At 41.9% G+C, this 16,956-nt stretch overlaps 1 protein-coding gene across 1 annotated transcript in view; it reads left to right on the top strand.

The window, feature by feature from the left end:
- Positions 1-16,956, top strand: part of arid5b (AT-rich interaction domain 5B) — a 98,848-nt gene that overhangs the window by 29,095 nt on the left and 52,797 nt on the right. The window contains exon 4 of the mRNA XM_072667477.1: positions 2,938-3,168. Coding sequence (XP_072523578.1) covers positions 2,938-3,168 — 231 coding nt within the window. The remainder of the gene's footprint in view (positions 1-2,937; positions 3,169-16,956) is intronic.

Here is a 16,956-nt window from a genome sequence, read left to right as displayed (position 1 = left end):
GATTTGGAGAGACGACTCTGTAAACTTCCATGACAAGCTCGGGCAGGTACGAGAGCAAAAGCCATACAGGGCATTGTCGGATGTTTATCTGGGTCATGCCGGCTTTCATACGCCTTGCGCATCTAAATTACAGTGTAAGATGTACACATTGTTGGTTCCACCAAAAAAATTAAATGGGCTGTAATCTCACAGCTTGACTTTTCTGTCCTGTTGGATGAATAAGGAAGTCAAAGACCCATTTTTATTCTTCCATTTGTTCAAAAGTTTCTTTTAAAATTCCATTCCATTTTGCGATTGATGTGGCAGATCCTTGGGCCTACCCTCTAAAACTGTATAGGACGTTTAAGAATACCATGAATTATTAAAATTCGCAGCCGTTTTATCACATACGTCCACGTTTTCGTGTTTAATTGGCCCTCTTTGGCAGGGGCGCGGAGTGGAGAGGTGTTATGTAAATATATTCCCACAGAGGGCCATTTGACATTTTGTGGAGCACTTGAGCTGTAAACGAGGAGAACATTGCCATAGTTAAAGAGACAGAGTCCCTAACCGGGGATCCGATAAGACATGTGAGGCTTAGTAGTGCAGATTCGACGGCTTGATTTTGTGACCAATCAGGGCCTACCTGCACCGCTCCCCTCTCCTCCAGCCCTCCCTCTCCATTTCCTCCACCTCTTGACAAGGGCCTCTTGTCAAGGGTATTAAAGGAAAATTGCATAATGCGATTTCCAGTGCTCTCTAATGATAGTGCAACCCTCACCAATTAAATAGCAAAGAGATAAGAATGCCTTTCTTTGGGAAAGGTTAGATTTTATGAGAAAAATGACTGTGTAGCAGGGGAGCTTCATTCTCTGCTGCTGCTTCTTCTTTTCCTTCTTCTCCTCCAGTCTCTGCTGTGGCCTGGAGCGAAATCTAATCAAGAAAATGTTCGCTGGATCCCTGGGCGATTAACACCGGCCAGGGTGGCCCATAAAAAGCTGGACATTTTGAGACCGACGTCAGCTGTGCTAATTGCAAGTAAAAAGGAGAGTAAAAGAGGGTAAGGGAGGGCGGGAGAGAGAAAGAGAGAGACGGAGTGTCTAATGTCGGAGAGTAAATTAATTTTTTCATGAATGTATTAGGCAATAGAGGGGTAGGCTTGTTCTGAGTGGACAGTAGTGGCTCTTACTGTTCAGCGTGCACAATGCGAAAGTCGCTGTGTAAAAAGGACATATCCACAAAGGGAAGTGTTTGTGTGTTTGTGTCCATCCGCAGTCATTAAGGGAGGGAACACCAATGGAAGAGAATATGTGCACTGCATCCATCGAGTGTAATATAGCAATAAAAGTCCTAGAAAAGGATAAGCAAATAAATCAAAGCTTTATACTTTAGCCTTTTTCCATCTATCAGGCACAAGGGAGCAACAGCACTCATGTTCTTTTGAAGTCCAGCTAGAGCCCTACAACAGCCTGCCTTCTGTTGCTTTTGCTAAACATTAAGCGGAACAATTTGATCATCGTAAAAACATTGTTGAAAGGTCCTGACAGCTTGTCCTCCAAACTACCTATGATTTGGACAAAGAAATGTTGTTAAAGTTAGGCCAGTGTTGCTGCTTATTTTACCTTGCACTATATTAAAAATGCATCGGTGAATCAATAATGTGACGAGGTTAAAGATTGACCTGCAATTTACGCAACAGCTTGAACACTTGGGGCAGCGATCGGGTAAGATGTTTGTGGCACAACAGAACAGCAAACACTGTGATTGGTTACAGGATCATTTGCATGTTGCAGCCATCTGTGACATCTGGCCTTACCAGTAGGATAATATTTATTGTTATTGGGAGCTCAACACGTCACAATATACTCTCCTAAGTACATCAGCACTCCTAAAACACTGACCAACTGACCATCACCCATCACTAATCTGCACTGCAAAAGTTCATTGATCACATCACATTAATAAACCACTGTTTGCCACATGATATTGTAATTCTTTATTATATATATTATATATCCATATTTTTCTGCACTCCTAGTATTTTGTGTAACCATACTGCCCAGCATCTAGGAGCTCTGGTCACTAGCAAACCAATCCCTCTTAGCAACATGCCTCATCCAGACCATTCTTTTCTGTCCACCTGGCTGTGTGTCAGGCTTCCCCTGCTTTTGCCTTTTGACTGGGGCGACAGATGTAAACTCACTTTGACTATGTCAAGTGGATCATGTTTTACGGCTCCCCGGCAGCCTGTTCTAAGCTGTCCGCCATGTCTGAATAACTGTGGAGTCTATCGAGATCCACCGGCTGAGCTGAGGTTTTTGCGACTTGTTTGAGTGTATTACGAGAGCCTGTATTCTGAGCTCGCAGGGATTGCAGGGAAGGCTCGGTGTGCTATCAGGAGTACTATTGTTCTTTTTATTAAAAATGATTATGTTGTTTTTCAACATCTTTCGACATCGCCTAGGGACGTCATGATGGGAGAATAAGGAAGTACACACTTGCTTGCTTTTCGCTCTGATGGTGCAGGCCAGAATGACGTGGCTCCTTGCCCAGAGGCTTTTATATTGCCAATCCTAACAGAGGGCTGTCATGTTAAAACAGCAGTTTGGGCTGTAGTAAAACATTAGATCTCGCACATCTATATTTCAAACCCAAGCAGAAGTCCGCCTGAATCGTCCTTCCGTCTGGCTGAATAAACAGTACGAGTTCAAGTTGCGGTTTCTCCAACTTCAGGAGAAAGGCCTTGATTGAATAAAGGAAATTTGGGACCATGGTGTGTCAGCAGTGACCTTTTGCACTGTGCATGTTGGCTCAGCAGTTTAAGTGGTTATGTCCCTGTTGTAAAATGTAGCATAAAAACAGCAGCACTTAAATGTAGAACTGTAGTTTCTCTGTTTGATATGCTCTGTGATCTGGTACGTGTATTAAATTGACCTGTTTTTGTTTGTGTGGCTGCAGGTGATGATGCCGAGGAGAAGAGAGTTCTGGTGCTAAGTTATCCACAGTACTGTCGCTACCGCTCCATCATCGCGCGACTCCGGGAGCGGCCGGCCTCCCTCCTGACAGACCAGGTGGTGCTGGCACTGGGGGGCATCGCTTCGCTCACCAGTAACACACAGATCCTCTACTGTAGGGACACCTTCGAGCACCCCACGCTTCTGGAGAACGAGAGCATCTGCGATGAGTTTGGTAAGCAGCCTGCATGTGGAAATAAACAGTGGGACTGGAATGTACTAATTGACCTGCTAATTGTTAATTGCCCACTGTCTATTAGCATTTTATTCAGTGTACAGCGGATCTGTCCATGTTCCGTCTGAAAATGTGCACTTACTCTTGCGAGGTTGGAGAGCTTTGCAGAACTCAGAAGCCAGTGAACTCTCCGCTTAGCATGCCAGTTAGATCTCCCGAGAGTTAGATCCTTTAAGAACCTTGATCACTAAAAAGAATTAGAACTGATCTACATGTGCCCTAGGGTGACCTTTCATTGCCCATTAGTTTCAATTGATTTTTTGATTATAAAACTTAGCAACAGTAGTTAAAAAAGAATGCATTCAAGGCGCTACAAAGGGTTTCTTGAGCGATGCTGTAAAAAAAACCATCATTGGTTACATAAAGAACAATTTTTTGTAAGAGATACCTGTGAGCCTTGTAAAGATTTAAAGAAGTCATTATAAAGGTTCTTTTTCTTCATACTCCCAGCTTCTTCACAAAAATGCTTCTTTATGGAACCAAAAATGGTTCTACTCTGGCATCACTCACAAAGAACCCCTTGTAGCACCTTTATTTTTAGGAGTGTGCAGTCTAGGTTTTTGTGTGACAGCATCAATATGGCTGAACAAATGAGTGAATGAATGAATGTATGGGTTACACAGTGATTGGAAGGGTGTGTAGGTGGACTGATGGATTTATGGTTCATCAAGTTGAATGAATGAAAAGAATCAACCCATACAATAAACCCGCAAAAGAGAACCTCTTAAACAACTGACCCAACAAATGTCCCTGTGAAGGTTTATCTTAATAACCTGACGGCCACTAAACTCTCACAGGAGAGCCTTTGGCAGGGTGATGGGCTCTGGCATTGGCACGGAACAGGAATAAATGACTTGGAGCTAGATTGATCATGCCAGTGGTAATTGATTCATGCACGCGCTTGGTGCTTGAGTGTGGCCATCAGCCCTTGGCCATAACCGGAGAACAAAGGCGAAAGGAGGCCATTCTCGGCGATGGAGCATAGTACTCAGTAGAACTGAGAGGTGTGGGTTTTTGTATGCCTGGGGTCAGAACGAGGTGGAATACTCTGTCAGAGACACACTCCTGACCTTGGGCTCCTTATTGAGGAGTGCCTTGATGATGGAGAAGAGGCACCATCTGTGCTTCTGTTGGTTTGATCGTCCGAGAGCTCCTCCCATGTGTGTGCGGTTGTGTGCTGTCAGCAGTGGCCTGTACGACCTGATTTCGAAAGTGAAGCAGCCACTGGCACACTTGAAGGAGCTTCTATTAGAGTTTGAAGTGATGCTCAGACAGCTTTTAAATGTCGGATTAATGGGCCACTCACTTAAATTGGGGTGTTTCCCTAGTAAGTTTTTATTTACTGGTTCACTGCTTGACACATGTCCAGCCACATGACTTCTCAAATTACAAACAGTGTGCAAATAGGGAAAACATATACTACTCAACACTATGTAACTGCATCTGCTGTTGCATACTATTTACATAATATGGTGCACTATGTAGAATAAGGCTGCGTGATAAATCATATTTTTATCACAATATCATTTTTAGCACATATTATTGTCAAGATATAAGTTTCTTCTGTGGTAAGCATATCATTAAGAGCTGTGATGTTGGAATTTGATCGCATGCCGTATGGGAATGTAGTGTTTGAATCCCAAACAAGGAAGCTTGACCTGAGGCTTGACTTGACCTGAAGCTTGACTTTCCTATTCAGCTCATTGGCTACTTATTACACACACATCCACACAGCCTCAAAACTAGTCCATCATTAACCATTAGCCTGTTCAAATTCCTTTTAAAGCTGATGTATGCTTATGTAACATATTTGACAACTATGCCCTGACACCTGTGGATTGTTTTCTTCCTCATCAAGGATTATAACACACTCCTCCTTTCCTCACCACCGGTGTGCTCTTGCCCTGCTGGAATTTGGTCTTCTTGCCTGCATTCTATCTCTGTTTTGCCACTGTTTGGTTATATTTTAGCCGTGGCTTAGCCGCTAGTCTAGTATAGCCCTGGTCGTGTCCTCAGTTTGTTATTAGCTGGTGTTCCTAGCCTCGGCTTTTGCCTTTAGCTTTGTTGTTGTTGTTGTTTTTATTTGTTGTTGTCGTCGCTGAGCTTCATTTTGAAAAAGAAGCTCCCCTGACTCAGTCAGAAGGCCTATTTATCGGGAAAAGGTAACAGGTTACATGCCATGCTAAGCTTAGCTCAAGCTGATTGGCGCCTGACTACGGTGAGTGCAAATGGCGCACAGGAGTTATTGGACGTGCCTGCTCCCAGTAACCTACAACAGCAATGGAGAGCGAGGGGTAAATTGGATGAAGATGGCGTGTCTGCATTGTTTGACGTTTACGTTTTACTAACTACACCACACTACAGGATATACAGCTATCTCAGAGGGACTGTACTATATGCATTATATGTGCAGATTACACGCATTATATGTCCACATTGTGCAGCCCTGATGTAGAAAATGACGATGGAGCCTGAGAATGCAAGTTAAATGCTTTATATGGAAGCATTTGAGTCAGCACAGCTTCCTCAACAATCCTCTCGTATCCTTACAGTATTCACAAATTGTAATACTGAATGGCAGAAGGCTGTAATGTGCAAATAAGCCCTTTAACCAAATCAGTGTTTATTTACTGTGTGTTGCGAGCACTCTGACCAATCACAGTTCCGGATGAGTGTTTCTCTGTTTGTTTTGAATTAAGGTACATAAATAAATTAGGTCAAATTACTGCAAGCCAAACTGTAACCAATGTATATTACAAGGAATATTACACTCGCTTATCTTGTGTCCATACGTGCAGCCCGGTCGGTTTGATAGCCGGAGAAGGTCACTTTTGAGAAGCCACTTTAAAAAAAAATAACATCAGATGATAAATATTGCGATGTGACTCTAATCTTGGCAACCCACATATGCTAATCTTTCATTGAAGTATAAATGTTTAAGTACGGTGTGCATTATGCATGACTATACCCTTAACAATGACATGAATATTTTATTGAGCACTACTCATTGCGTTTCAGGAAGCTTACTGTACTTCATTGTTACTTGTTGGACGCGAGCAGCGTGTGCTTCCAATTGAGTTCCTTTGCCAAAGGGTCAGCTCATGAGCGCGCAGGAATCCAGATTAGGCCTTTCCAACTGGCTGCATACTGAGGCGCTAGCTGTTTTGTACTGTAAAAGGAGGGCTAGGGTTGTTTACATAATATCTTGCAGCAAGAACAGATTTGCGTAAATGGCTCACGGTGTGCTTAATGGTTTATCTGTTGTATATAAAGGACGCTATGAGTTGGCTATGAATAGCTCCGGATTTCTTTAATTACTGGAAAATATCAGGGACGCAATCTTAATTCTGTTATAAACAGCATTTTTCTGCTCGCTGTGCGCACAGTGTTTGTCCTCCAACCTGACAGCTTGTGGATAAGAGTTGCGTTCTTTGAGGAAAAGGCTTTTCTTTCCTCCAGTCCAACCTTTAAACAGAGCTGAGGCGCATTGTAATAAGGGCCATATAACAAGCCGTAATTCTATTTAACTTACAAGGGCGTGTTATTTATTAAGCCGTGAAGTAAGCGTATGAAGTCATTGTTCATGTAAAGGGATTCCTGAGCGCAGGGCTGCTCACAAAGGGGTAGATTTGAGGCACATCAGAGACAGATGAGAAAATCAGAGAGAGAGAGAGAGAGAGAAAGAGAGAGAAAAAGAAAAAAAACCACTGTGCTTTTTTCTCTTTTAATGCCCAGAGTGACGGTTACTTGGCGAACGAACCTTCCACGTTTAGCCTAGCCATTAACTTTCTGAAGCGAATAACAGGGCTTCCAAAGCCTTGGCAATTCGGAGAGGTGTGCGCCGGTTTTGAAAAGGTTCCAACACATTACGGACGAAAGGCCAGCATTGTTTCAGGAAAATGTGGAAGCAGTGGTGTAGCTTGCGCCTGCTCTCTCTCACACATATTTTTAGTAAGTCGATCCTGGACATCCCCTGCCAATTCCAGTTTCATCTGCTCTGTCTTTTAATGGAAATATCCACAGGCTTTGCCTTGCTTGCCTGCTTCTTTGGCCACATGTCAATCTCTGTGTCTGTCGTTCTCTCTCCTTCTCGCTCTCTCTCTCTCTCTCACTCTGCATTTCTGTAGTAGTAAATTGACTAAAGTCTTATTTACACATAATTGGCTTTGGGGCCAGATGGATGGAAGCTGAACGCTGTATTGAACTTGAAGAAGAAATGTATTGTAACAATCATGCTTTAAAGGGCAAATATAATAGAAAGTACTTTCTCTTTCCAGTCCATCCAGACCATATCTAAAACAGTCTTGAATTCACTGTGATGGCAATAATAATAAATTAATTAAAGTAGGGGTGTAAGTGTATGTGTATTCACTCCAAACTGTCATAGTACAGATGGGAAGGTTTGGTACATTCATTTGTACAGAGAATATCCTATGTGTGAAGATTTGGCCAGATGTGAAGATTTAGCAAGTTAGCAACATGCCATACTAAGCTTAGCTCAAGCTGGTTGGCGTCTGTCTATGTCTCATGCAGTTTCTTCGGGGGGTTGGGCTTGAGTTTTGAATGTTTGAATACAGCCTAAAATGGAACAAAATTTATTTATGATTATTATTTTTTTAATTATATTTTTTCAATGCATTTTAGTTTTGTAGCCAGTTGTAATATATTGCCTTTTTTTTTTTTTTTTTTTTTTTTTTTTAACACACTACCAACTACCAACTGTACCAGCTATGTGCTGGTAACTGGAACTAGCTCTACTGTCTTTTCAAAATCAGTGAGAAGAAACCTTGAATTTGGTCTTTTGTTGCTTTTTAAGAACCTTCTTTGTGGTAATATTCTTTTGGGAAAAGGAGAGTTTGGAAAATTCTGAAAAGTACTGAAAGGTTACAATAAAATTGAGACATTATGACATTTTTTGGGGTAAAACAACTGACAAATGTTACAATGAATCATTTATCATTTTATAATGAATACAAATGAACAAAAAGTCTAGACTACGGTGAATGTGCCTCCTTGGCAAGCTTTGTGGCCAGGCTTAGGCCTGACCCCTGTGGGTCATGTGACATTTAATGGCAACCTCAACAGTCACCCAGTCACATTACTCTTAGGCTGCTGCATATTTTTGACCACAGCACTGGTCAATTCGGCACCCCCTGAAGAGCAGAGACAACACCTATGAAACTGAAATACACTCAAAAATATAAACAGTGTACATTACACTACACATACTTACTGCTTTTTTTTTCATTTGGGCCCGCCAGCCCTGTTTTGTGTGGCCACTAGCAAAGCCAAGCCCCTTGCAGAAAGCCACAGGCATGTGCTCTTCTTTCATGAAAGAGCAGATTCTGACAAAGGCTCAGAGAAAGAGAGAGACAGGAAGTGCCTATTTAGAGGGACGTGGTTAATGGTTGAGGGGTGAATTATTGAAGAGTGTTTGTACGTGGATGCTCTGTAATGGCCACGCTGTTATTCGTCCCCTCCTGATTCATTTCCTGTCTCTGAGGAGGTTTATTTTTAGGAAGTCAGTATTATTATGTGGGCATATGCTTAATGATTGCACAGTGAAGCACAGACTTACTGCATAATAACTGCATTATGGAGTGGATTGGGAGGGGGGGGTAAAAAAAACGGGTTACAGCAGAGAGAAGGCATTAATGTTCTCCAGTTGTTCCTGTTGTTAGGACACATGTTTTGTGGTGAGCGAGGTGATGTTCTCTCCCTCTCAACACGCTCTTAAGGCTTTATCTCTTTGTACCCGGGACTCAGGACTGGTTTGTGCGATCAGGTTAAGGACATGCAGAAACAAAGCCATTGTATCTGTGAATAAAAGCCCTCGAGTTTATTTCTTTTTTTTTACTGAAATGCTACAGACTAGCCATTCCATTCCTGGTGGTGCAATGTGACAGGAATGCAGCAAGTATGATTACCGGCCGTGATCTGTTGCATAGCAATGAGGAAAAGGAATTAATGATAGCCTGTTGTCTAGTGGAGAGAGTGGGGGACTTACAAAGGAAGCCATTGTTGTTTATCATTAAGGGGCCTCTTCTGTCGCAGCCATTGTTCAGGAGTGTTAATAATTTGCACTTAACTAAATCAAATTGCGGGCCAGCAGCGCAGCCCTCCCATCTTTGACTGGGTTCCGAGCATCCAGCAAGCGCTCCGATTCCATCCTCCGCCTCATTTAGGGAATTGTTTACCACATACACTGCAATAAAAATGGGTCATTTGTTTTGCTCTCGTGAAACGAAGCAGTCGCACTGTACTGTACGTGCATCTGTGTGTGTGTAAGTGTGCGCATGCATGTGCCTTCATCTGCTGAACTGTGCTGCTGATTCCATATAGCAAAGTGCTTCTCTTGTGGAAATTTAAAGGAATAGTCTGGCAATAAATCAGACTTACCCCTTGAAATTCCCCCTTAGTCCAAAATCTGCTACATCAATGGTCAGAATTTCTAGATTTATATTGCATCTTAATTAGGACGTCCTGTACACCTACTCATTCATGCAGTTATCTACATAGCAATCGTGTAGTAGCAGTGCAGTGCATAAAATAAGGTCAGCAGTGCAGATCTTCAAATCAACCATCAGAATTGGGAAAACCTGTGATTTTGAGCATGGCATGATTGTTGTTGCCAGGCTCTCAAATCTCAAAATGCACGACATGTTGAACCTTAACGCAAATGGGCTACAACAGCAGAAGACCATGTGGGGTTTGAGTTCTGTCAGCCAAGAACAGAAGGCTGAGGCTGCAGTGAGCTCAGGCTCACCTGGGTCACCAGAACTACACAGTTAAAGACTGTAGAAACTTAGCTTACACAGATTTGGCACCAACAGCATGATCACATGGACCTAATCTATGTCATCAGTCCAGGCTGGTGGAGGTGGCGTGCAGAATGCTTTTTTGACACACTTTGGGCAAGTTTGTTTATACAAATCAGTCATCACTTTAATGCCACAGGCTATTTAAGTATTGTTGCTGACCATGTTCTCATGTTCTGACCATCTCTTCATGACCACAATTGACTCAACTTCTAATTCCTATTCTGACTACTTGCAGCATGATCATGTACCATGTCACTAATAGAGCTGGGTAATATGAATAGATTTTATCACATTGGGCTAAATTCTGTTATCGTGGTGCACAGTATGCTTTCATGTGTATTGTGGGTATCGTCAGTGCTTAAAGATTGACTGATTAACTGCAGGGTTCATTACAAAGAGTGTAATCAGTCTTATTTAATTCAGTGGAGTGAAGCATATTTATATTTGTTGGTACATTTTGTCTACATGATATAACATTGCGATCGCATATCGGGAAAATTTTTGTTTAAATATTGTGATGCATTTTTTTTCCTTATCGCCCAGCTCTAGCCACAAAGCAAAGCAACGTTTAATGAACATGACAATGAGTTCTTAGTGTTCTTCAGGGGCATTCCGAGTCACCGGACCTGAATCCAGTGGAACACCTTTGAGATGTGGTAGAACAGGAGAAATCTGCATGAATTGTGTGGCGCAATGATTTTGGCATGGATCAGGATATCACGCTCAATGTTTTCACAATCTTGTGGAATTCACCAAACCAAGAATTCTAAAGGCTCTAAGGAGATTTTCAGTGTTACGCTAGCGCCAGGCTGACACTGCTATACCTTGTTGCCTTACGGAGAAATTTGAAGCCTTAAGCAGACATGTATTTTGCAGTTTTGCAGTTAATCCTTTAGTAAACATTCAACATAGGATTAGCCTTTTAGGCAAAATGTCGCAATCGTTTTTTAAACAAATGCAGGCTGTGTTTACTATAATTTCTTTTACTTCATTCACATGAAAACGACTAATTTGCCAGCCTGCAGCGGTGTAATCCTACTTTGTTATGTCTCCGATTTTGCATGAGCTGATTTAACAGCAGGACAAAGGCTTTGTCTAGATTAGTTTTATTTGTTATTTTTTATTATTATTATTTATTTATTGTTTGGGTGCACTGAGATTACTTAACAGCTCAGTGTGGTTTCTAGCAAGTGTGTGGTGATTTAAAAGAAATAGGCTGCCCGATGCTAATTGGTGAGGAGTTAGAGTTTCCTACCACACCTTCCTTCCATCTACATTAGCCTGGTAACTTCAGCGCAGAACTAAAGCGGCAAGACATCAGACATGTTGACTACGTTTGAGGTATGGGCCGAATTGTGTAAATTAGAATTTTTGTCCAGCTATTTTTTGTGAGCATTCTGAGGCTTTGTCAGGAGTTTGATTGATACCATATTTCAGAGGAGCGTGGAGGCATCTGAGGGGGGCTGCTTGTGGAAAGGAGTATTAATATTTTGCCTGCAGGCCTGTGTGTTTGCTCTTTAAAGGAACAGGCAGTGTGCAGTACAGAGGCTCCAGCAGGGCCTTGAAGGAAGTGGGCACTGACTGGCTCCTTGCGCGAACATGTGGCTCACGGAACATTTGAATAATCAGATGCGGGGGAAAGATTTATCATCCTGGCCGCGTACGAAAGAGACTTTTTTTTGGGATATTGAGAAACATCGTGCAGCCCCACGCTTCTATCCCCTGCGCTGTTTCATCGAGGAAGGGAAGGGGGAGAAAAAAAAAAAACATTGGGGGCAGAATTACCTATTACCCAGTTCCTTTTGCAATCGGATCCGGTCCTCAGGCTTGCGGCTTAAATAAACAAAGCTTTCTCCCAAATTTGATTCAGCATTAAGACTTTCCAGAGAATTTGAAGCACCTCTCTCTCTCTCTCCCTCTTCCACTCTGGTCTTATTTATAGTGGCTATTTCTGTTTGACCACATATATGAAATTCTTTGTCATCTTCATTGGAAATCAAACCCTGGTGGTTTGTTTGCTTTCCAGCATGCTTTGTGTCCGACCACTTTCTTTTCTTTTCTTTTCTTTTTTTTTTTATAACAGAAGAAATATTTCCCACATTCTATCACAGATCTTTCTCTCTCTCTCTCTCTCTCTCTTTCTCTCTCTCTCTCTCTCTCTCTCTCTCTCTCTCTCTCTCTGTCTCTCTCTCTCTCTTGTACTAGCCTGTGTTCGTCTGCGCTAGATTTAACGCAGGTTATTAATGCCATCCAGATGTTGGAGTCAGATCTATTTCACACTGAAAGCATAGACAAGCCGGGACAGGCTCCATCCACACTAATCACTTAATACACTCAAGAAGAACTGTATGAGCAGTTAAGTAAACAGAATGTAAAATGATTACTGTTTTCCCCCCCGCGCAAACCGTACAATTAGCCCCGACACAAGCTTTTACAGAGAGCATTTGCATCAAAACACGGGAGGGAAAAAAGAAAACAGCCCTGGTCCCCTGGACGTGTTTTTCACATTCTAATGCCCGCTCTCTGCCTCTGCCTCTGCCTCAATCTTTATGGACTACTTTCGCTTGACGCATGTACTCAAACACTTGTTTTCTGCATTAGGTTTGATGATTCAGGCCTTTTTTTTCTCACCCATTTCCCAATCTGGATTGAATTACTAAAGGTCATGCATTTTTTAATAGCCCATATGCCTCATCCATGTGTCATATTAAGAATTCAAGGCCAATGCGAAAGGCTCTTTTTTTCACTATCTAAAGTTAAGCTTTTTTTCTTTCTTTCTTTCTCTCCCTCCGTCCTCTCTGCCTGTTTGAAATAAAAATGCCTCTTAAAATCTGTAAACGTTTTACCCCTGACTGGAATTTGCATAATTGTCTGGTGAAGTACAATATTCCCTCCGATTGTGTAATGAATAACATACAAGCTGTCCAGATGCACATGATTGCAAACTCAGTGCGCAAAGTGGAACCTTGAAAACCAGCATTGGCTGAAGGAGGGTGTGTGTGTGTGTGTGTGTGTGTGTGGAGCGTCCTGTTCATGTACTCTGTGGTTTTGTGCTGTGACTGCGGGGTCAGTGTCATCCCTTCAAATGCATTTTACAGTGCCAGGCTTTGCAATTCTCTCGCAGGCCAGATTGTTTGACGGTTTCTCATTCTGCGCGCCGCCAGCAGGACCATCTGATGGAGTTCGCAGTGTTGTGTTGGACATTTACAGGACTTCCAACACCATTGTTGGAAGAGAATAGTCGTCCTAAGTCCAAATATAGTTGATCAGACAAGACAATGTTCCAGGTCTGAAGTTTGCGTCTTTTTTAAGTTTTAAACTCGAGCTGCAAGGCTGGTGTAGCTAGTAGGGGTGCACTGATACAGGACTTAACATTGAGAAAAGTGATCAGGTTAACATTAGGGAAAGTGATCAGGTTAACATTGGGGGAAGTGATCAGGTTAACATTGGGGAAAGTGATCAGGTTAACATTGGGAAAAGTGATCAGGTTAACATTAGTGAATATGATCAGGTTAACATTGGGAAAAGTGTACAAGTAAACACTGAGAAAAAAGTGTACAAGCACAAGTTAACATTGAGAAAAGTGATCAGGTTAACATTGAGAAAAGTGATCAGGTTAACATTGAGAAAAGTGATCAGGTTAACATTGGGAAAAGTGATCTGGTTAACATTAGTGAACATGATCAGGTTAACATTGGGGAAAGTGATCAGGTTAACATTGAGAAAAGTGATCAGGTTAACATTAGTGAACATGATCAGGTTAACATTGGGGAAAGTGATCAGGTTAACATTAAGAAAAGTGATCAGGTTAACATTGAGAAAAGTGATCAGGTTAACATTGGGGAAAGTGATCAGGTTAACATTAGGGAAAGTGATCAGGTTAACATTAGGGAAAGTGATCAGGTTAACATTGGGGAAAGTGATCAGGTTAACATTGGGGAAAGTGATCAGGTTAACATTAGTGAACATGATCAGGTTAACATTGGGGAAAGTGATCAGATTAACATTGGGGAAAGTGATCAGGTTAACATTGGGGAAAGTGATCAGGTTAACATTGAGAAAAGTGATCAGGTTAACGTTGGGGAAAGTGATCAGGTTAACATTAGGGAAAGTGATCAGGTTAACATTGGGGAAAGTGATCAGGTTAACATTGGGGAAAGTGATCAGGTTAACATTGGGGAAAGTGATCAGGTTAACATTGAGAAAAGTGATCAGGTTAACGTTGGGGAAAGTGATCAGGTTAACATTGAGAAAAGTGATCAGGTTAACATTGAGGAAAGTGATCAGGTTAACATTGAGGAAAGTGATCAGGTTAACATTGGGGAAAGTGATCAGGTTAACATTGGGGAAAGTGATCAGGTTAACATTGAGAAAAGTGATCAGGTTAACATTGGGGAAAGTGATCAGGTTAACATTGAGGAAAGTGATCAGGTTAACATTGAGGAAAGTGATCAGGTTAACATTGAGGAAAGTGATCAGGTTAACATTGGGGAAAGTGATCAGGTTAACATTGGGGAAAGTGATCAGGTTAACATTGAGAAAAGTGATCAGGTTAACGTTGGGGAAAGTGATCAGGTTAACATTGAGGAAAGTGATCAGGTTAACATTGGGGAAAGTGATCAGGTTAACATTGGGGAAAGTGATCAGGTTAACATTGGGGAAAGTGATCAGGTTAACATTGAGGAAAGTGATCAGGTTAACATTGAGGAAAGTGATCAGGTTAACATTGAGGAAAGTGATCAGGTTAACATTGGGGAAAGTGATCAGGTTAACATTGAGAAAAGTGATCAGGTTAACATTGGGCAAAGTGCACAAGTTATCATTGGGCAAAGTGCACAAGTTATCATGGTGAAAAGTGTGCAAGTCAACATTGGAAAAAGTGCAAAAGTTATCAAGGTGAAAAGCGCACAAGTTATGGTGAAAAGTGCACAAGTCGTCATGGTAAAATGTATGCAAATTAACATGGTGAAAAGTGCAGCACAAATTAGCATTGTGCAAAGTTCATACCAAAACCACATCGAATTGTTTGGTGTTCTCAAATAGACATGCTTGTGGTTTCTGATACTGTGACACACTTCTCTACCCATACAAACACACTGAGGTACATTCCTAATCCTGACTTTATCAGGCTGTTTAGATATAGAACATACTTTTGTCTTTTAGTCATATTAGACATGATTTAGTGTAATGTTCTAGTAACAGTCTATCATCCTGTGTCATAAACAATGCAAACAAGTTTATATAGAATTACATGTGGTTTGAGGTGTGTGACGATTTAGACATGTAGGTCATATGAAACTCATTGGTGTACGAACGCCTTCTCACGCTACATTAGCATTAAATCCCCTGTGTAAGAGTTAAAAAAGTAAAACTTTGGCCACTAAACTGTGCATATTTGAGTTGGTGTTCCATATTTTCAGTCCATATAGGTAACCTCTGTGAGACAAGGGTCTAAGCCACTGGTTTATTGTGAAAGGTGTTTTAAACACAGGCTAATATTTTTTATGCTGTTTTTTTATTTTAATTTTAGTGTCCATTACTTTGGGTTTTGCTGGACACCTGGGCTATAACTAGGATACTTTCAGTTGTATTGTTCAGCTTTGCGTCATCAGACTTTACCAGTATATTCCTGGGGAAGTAGGCTTTTTTTTACACATGAGCCCTCAATGTAAATGCCCAGGAATTGTTCTACATCTTGTTTCAGACAGATTGCTGGGATTTCAACTCTGGCTTGTGTTCACACATGACTCTTTCCTGATTTTTATTATCCATCTACCAGTGTAAATGTAGCCTCGGCGTCATGATCTTGGGTGTGTGTTATATTGGTCTGCCAAGTTCACATGGCTTTTTCCATGCAGAACTCCGGATTGAAACCCCCCGGAATGCTTCAGCTGGGGTTGCCTCTGTTTGCTGTCCACTCAGGCCTGCAATGCATTTTTGAATGGCATATGAAATGAAATCTGACGAGTCCGCTTTCCTGTCTGAGCAACTTCTTACAGAGAGAGGATGGAGTGGAGGAGGGAGGGGTGCTTTTCCCCTTCAGAGCTTTTCTAATGTGTGTTTGTAATGCATCACGTCAAATTAAATCCAAATTGCCATTATTTGGCCCTAATGTTGCACAGGGCCTACGAGCCTCTGCATTCTGACAGCTGTGAGTGGTACAGAGTACTTTATTAAAGTGCTTAGAGCCCTTAAACACACACACACACACACACACACACACACACACACACACACACACACACACACACACATACACACACGTGCAATCACTCACTTAAACAACCACCTCTGATTCCTTTTTTGTCTTTGAGCCTGTGGCTATGAATGACATCATCGCCACAACCCCACAAATTGTCTGTTGAGCAACTGGTGGAGCAGCGGACGGCCTCCTATGGCCGGAGGGCTTTGAATGCGAGGAACATCAGGCGGAATAACTCTGACAAGCATCAGTGCAGGCCATCAGCTTCTGTTTTTACCCTCCTACTCCATAATAATAATAATAATAATAATAATAATACCACTACAGATTTTTTGTAATCCTCTGGCAGGTCCTGGTAGAGGAACTCACTGAGGCCTGCCCTGGTGGAATGGATGATCTGTTAGACCTGTCATTTGAGGTTGTGCTGATTATTTGTAACGTCCTTCTCTGCGATTTGGACTAATTATGCCACCAGCTCTCCTATTTGATAACAAAAGCCTCAGAAGTCCTCAGCGCCTTGAGCTGACGTTTCTTCTCGCCCCTTCTTTTAGCTTTTCTGAAAGGAGCCCAGTGCTGGCGTTATTAAGTTGCCACACAATCGCAGCCATGATGTGCATTGATTCAGAATGCTGTGCTGTGAAAGAAAAATATTGAGCTTGATTTTTTAGGCCCGTGTATCCCCAACTGACTACTTACAGGCGGCAT

The sequence above is a fragment of the Salminus brasiliensis genome, chromosome 22, assembly GCF_030463535.1.
Source record: "Salminus brasiliensis chromosome 22, fSalBra1.hap2, whole genome shotgun sequence".
Lineage (NCBI taxonomy): Eukaryota > Metazoa > Chordata > Actinopteri > Characiformes > Bryconidae > Salminus > Salminus brasiliensis.
This window is presented reverse-complemented; position numbering and strand designations above follow the sequence as displayed.